Here is a 3,896-nt window from a genome sequence, read left to right as displayed (position 1 = left end):
CCGCCTCAGCCTTCCGAGTAGCTGGAATTACAGGCATGCACTACCACACCCGGCTGATTTCTTGATTTCTCGTAGAGATGAGGTCTCGCTGCCCAGGCGGGTCTCGAACCCGCGGGCTTGTTGTTGTTTTTTAAATTTATTTATTGTAGAGACAAGGGCTCACCAAGTTCCCAGGCTGGTCTCAAACCCACAGGCTCAGGTAATCCTCTCGCCTCGGCCTCCCAAAGTGCTGGAATTATAGGCTTGAGCCACTGCGCCTGGCCTGTCTTGTTTTTAAAATAGTTCTCTATCAGGTGTGTGGCAGGGTGCTGTAATTCCAGCACTTAGGCCAAGACTGGAGGACTGCTTGAGTCCAGGAGGTCAAGACCAAGCCTGGGGAACATAGTGAGACCTTGTCTCTATAAAAAAATGAAAAAATAGCCAGAATTGGTGGCTCAGCCTATAATCCCACGCTTTGGGAGACTGAGGTGAGTGGATTGCCTGAGCCCGTGTGTTCAAGACCCGCCTGGGCAACTTGGTGAGACCTCATCTCTACAATAAATTAAAAAATTAGCTGGGCATGGTGGTGCGTGCCTATGGTTCTAACTATTGGGATGCTGAGGTGGAAGGATTGCCTGAGCCTAGCAGGTCGAGGCTGTGGTTGCCATGAGTGTGCCATTGCACCCCAGCCTGGGCAACAGAGTGAGACTCTGACTCAAAAAAAAGAAAAAATTAGCCAGGTGTGATAGTATGCATCAGTAGTCCTGCTAGTTGGGAGGCTGTTGTAAAAGGATTGCTTGAGCCCAGGAGGTCAAGGCTGCAGTGAACTGTGGCTATACCACTCTACTTCAGCCTAGGGACAGAGTAAGATCCCAACTCAAGAAAAAAATACTTCCCAAAGTTGATGTACACCATTCTTTTTTTTTGAGTTGGAGTCTTACTCTGTCACCCAGGCTGGAGTGCAGTAGCACGCTCATGGCCACTGAAGCCTTGACCTGCTGGGCTCAGGCAGTCCCTCCACCTCAGCCTCCAGAGTAGCTGGAACTATAGGCATGCACCACCATACCTGGCTAATTTTTGTATTATATGTATTTTCCTTTTCTCTCATAGATTGTGCTTCTTGGTCAGACCTCGCATCAAGAACATGCGATACATTGCCAGTGAGTGGGCCATGGTACTACATGTCACTAAGACCTGAAAAGGGTGGGCAAGGTTTAAGGGCCTTGGCCATAAGACTCCTGCAATAAGAATTGTTGGAGTTGGCCATAGCACTTGCAGAGGATATCTGCTTCTCTGCTTCCAGTCTAACAAACGGCCCATGCTTACTGGGCGGCATTCCTTCTCTTTGTAGATCTCGTCAATGCTGACAAAGTGGCTGGCCGAACTCGCAGGTACAAAGTGATCTTCAGCCCTCAGAAGGTGAGTTTGGATCCTCGCAGGAGTGGGATAAGGTAGAACAGGACTAAGGCTGGGCAGGGGTAAGGTGCCATTTCCTTGTCTTGGTCCGTTTTCTGTTGCTTTAACAGAATACCTGAATTGGGTCATTTTTGATGACTAGAAACCGTGTTTAGCTCATGGTTCTGGGGAGACTGGGAAATCCAAGAGCACAGTGCCAGCATCAGGCAAGGGTGGTCCCATGGCAGGAGAGTGGAAGATGAAAGCAGTCATGAGACCCAGCCATGCTGACTTTGTAACAACTCACTCCTGTGATAACAACTTTAATACATTCATGAGGGCTTCTCCTTCATGTCCCAATCACCTCTTTTTTTTTTTTTTTTTTTTTGAGTTGGAGTCTCACTCTTTTGTCCAGGCTGAAGTGCAGGTGCATGCTCACAGCCACCACAGCCTCAACCTGCTGGGCTCAGGTGATCCTTCTGCCTCAGCCTTCCAAGTAGCTGGAACCACAGGCGTGCACCACTACAACTGGCTAATTTATTGATTTATTGTAGAGATGAGATCTTACCAAGTTGCCCAGGCTGGTCTTGAACCTATAGACTCAGGCAATCCTCTCACCTCTGCCTCCCAAAGTGCTGGGATTACAGCTGTAAGCCACTGTGCCTAGCCCCAGTCACTTCTTATTAGGCCCCAGCTCCCAACACTGTTGCCTTGGGGACTATGTTTCCAACACATGAACTTTTGAGGGATGCATTCAACCCACAGCACTCCCTCAAAACAAGTTATCTGTGGCTGAACTAAATATCTGTACCTGTCTTTTCATTAATGTATCCCTGATTGTTTAGCAGAGGGTCTGTCGTCAAATTGCCCCAAATCAAGTACAGTGGAATTGTGATCAATTTCTTTAAATGTAAAGCTTCACACACTTTTGAAGTAGAACCTTTCATGTATCTCTGCTAACCCGAATTCCAGTATAGTAATGGTGCATGTTGTTACAGCTTTTCAGTGACTTTCTCCCTGTATCCCTGTATCCTTTTAGCAATAAATACAAAGCTGGGCTGGGTGCGGTGGCTCAAGCCTGTAATCCCAGCATTTTGGGAGGCCAAGGCAAGAGGATTGCCTGAGTCCAGGGGTTCAAGACCAGCCTGGGCAACTTGGTTAGACCTCATCTCTACAATAAATCAAAAATTCGCTGGGTGTGGTCATGTGCACCTGTAGCTCCAGCTACTTGGAAGGCTAAGATGGAAGGATCTCCTGGGCCTAGCAGATTGACGCTGCAGTGGCCGTGGGTGTGCCACTATACTCCAACCTGGGTGACAGAGTAAGACTCCGACTCAAAAATAATAATAATAAATACAAAGCTGGGTACAGTGTCTCACGCCTGTCATCTGAGTACTTGGGAGGCTGAGTGAGGCAGGAGGATTGCTTGAGGCCAGGAGTTTGACACCAGCCCACGTAGCCATACCTTGTCTCTACAAAAAAGAAAAAGAAAAAAAAATTTACCTGGGTGTGGTGGTGCATGTCTGTAGTTCCAGCTACATGGGAAGGGTCAAGGAGGGGATCATTTGCATCCAGGAGTTCGAGGATGCAGAGCCATTATCCTGCCACTTCACTCTAGTCGAGTGAGACCCTGCCTCAATAAATAAATAAACAAACAGGCCAGGCATGATGGCTCACACCTGTAATCGCAGCACTTTGGGAAGCAGAGGCAAGAGGACTGTCTAAGCTCAGAATTTGAGACCAGCAACTTGGCGAGACCTTGTCTCTACAATAAATAAAAATAATTAGCCGGGCGTGGTGGCGGGCACCTGTAGTTCCAGCAACTTGGAAGGCTGAGGCGGAGGGATCGCCTGAGCCCAGCAGGTCAAGGCTGTGGTGGCCATGAGCGTGCCACTGAACTCCAGTCTGGGCGACAGAATGAGACTCCAACTCAAAATAAATAAACAAACAAACAAATCTTCATCCCCCCACCCTTACCTCCCATGCTTATCCAAGGGATGTGCCTGGGCTGCCCCTGGGTTACTAGAACCATGTGACCATACATTGGAAAAGCCTCTTCTTGCACAGGAAGGAAGCTTAGAGACCATTTTACTCCACTCAACCTTGAGCAGCTGAGAGAAGAGAAACCCACACTCACACGGTGAGTTAGCCTCGCCAGGCTAGGGCTCTTCCATCTTCAGCTTAGTTATTGCTGTGAGTCTCTGGATACCCATTGCATGATCTTTGTTTCCTGATGCCCTCGAGCTGCCTCCTACCTCCACATCAGCTAGGTACATCGTAGGTGCAGCCTTGGGCTCAGTGGTGGGAAGAAAGGAATAATGCTCCAAGCCTTGACATGGTCTCCCGTGGCCTGCCCTAAGTAGTACATGCCACGCTTGGAGCAGGTAGAAACTGAGGTTAAGAGAACAGAGGTCTATTCCTTTTTAATTTTTTTCTAAGACAATTCTTTTTTTTTTTTTTTTTAGTCTCACCCAGACTGGAGTGCAGTGGCCGCTCCCGGCCACTGCAACCTCGACCTGCTG

At 48.5% G+C, this 3,896-nt stretch overlaps 1 protein-coding gene across 2 annotated transcripts in view; it reads left to right on the top strand.

Moving 5' to 3' along the window:
- The window catches only part of VPS33B (VPS33B, late endosome and lysosome associated), a 20,841-nt gene that overhangs the window by 1,978 nt on the left and 14,967 nt on the right, over positions 1 to 3,896 (top strand). For both annotated transcript variants that reach the window (XM_008072033.1, XM_021719241.1), the window contains 2 exons: positions 1,090 to 1,139; positions 1,331 to 1,398. In XM_008072033.1, the coding sequence (XP_008070224.1) occupies positions 1,090 to 1,139; positions 1,331 to 1,398 (118 nt within the window). The remainder of the gene's footprint in view (positions 1 to 1,089; positions 1,140 to 1,330; positions 1,399 to 3,896) is intronic.

The sequence above is a fragment of the Carlito syrichta genome, unplaced genomic scaffold, assembly GCF_000164805.1.
Source record: "Carlito syrichta isolate Samal-C Ts95f unplaced genomic scaffold, Tarsius_syrichta-2.0.1 Scaffold113675, whole genome shotgun sequence".
Classification (NCBI taxonomy): Eukaryota; Metazoa; Chordata; class Mammalia; order Primates; family Tarsiidae; genus Carlito; species Carlito syrichta.
Note: the sequence above shows the minus strand (reverse complement) of the source record. Positions and strands in the feature narration are given on the sequence as shown.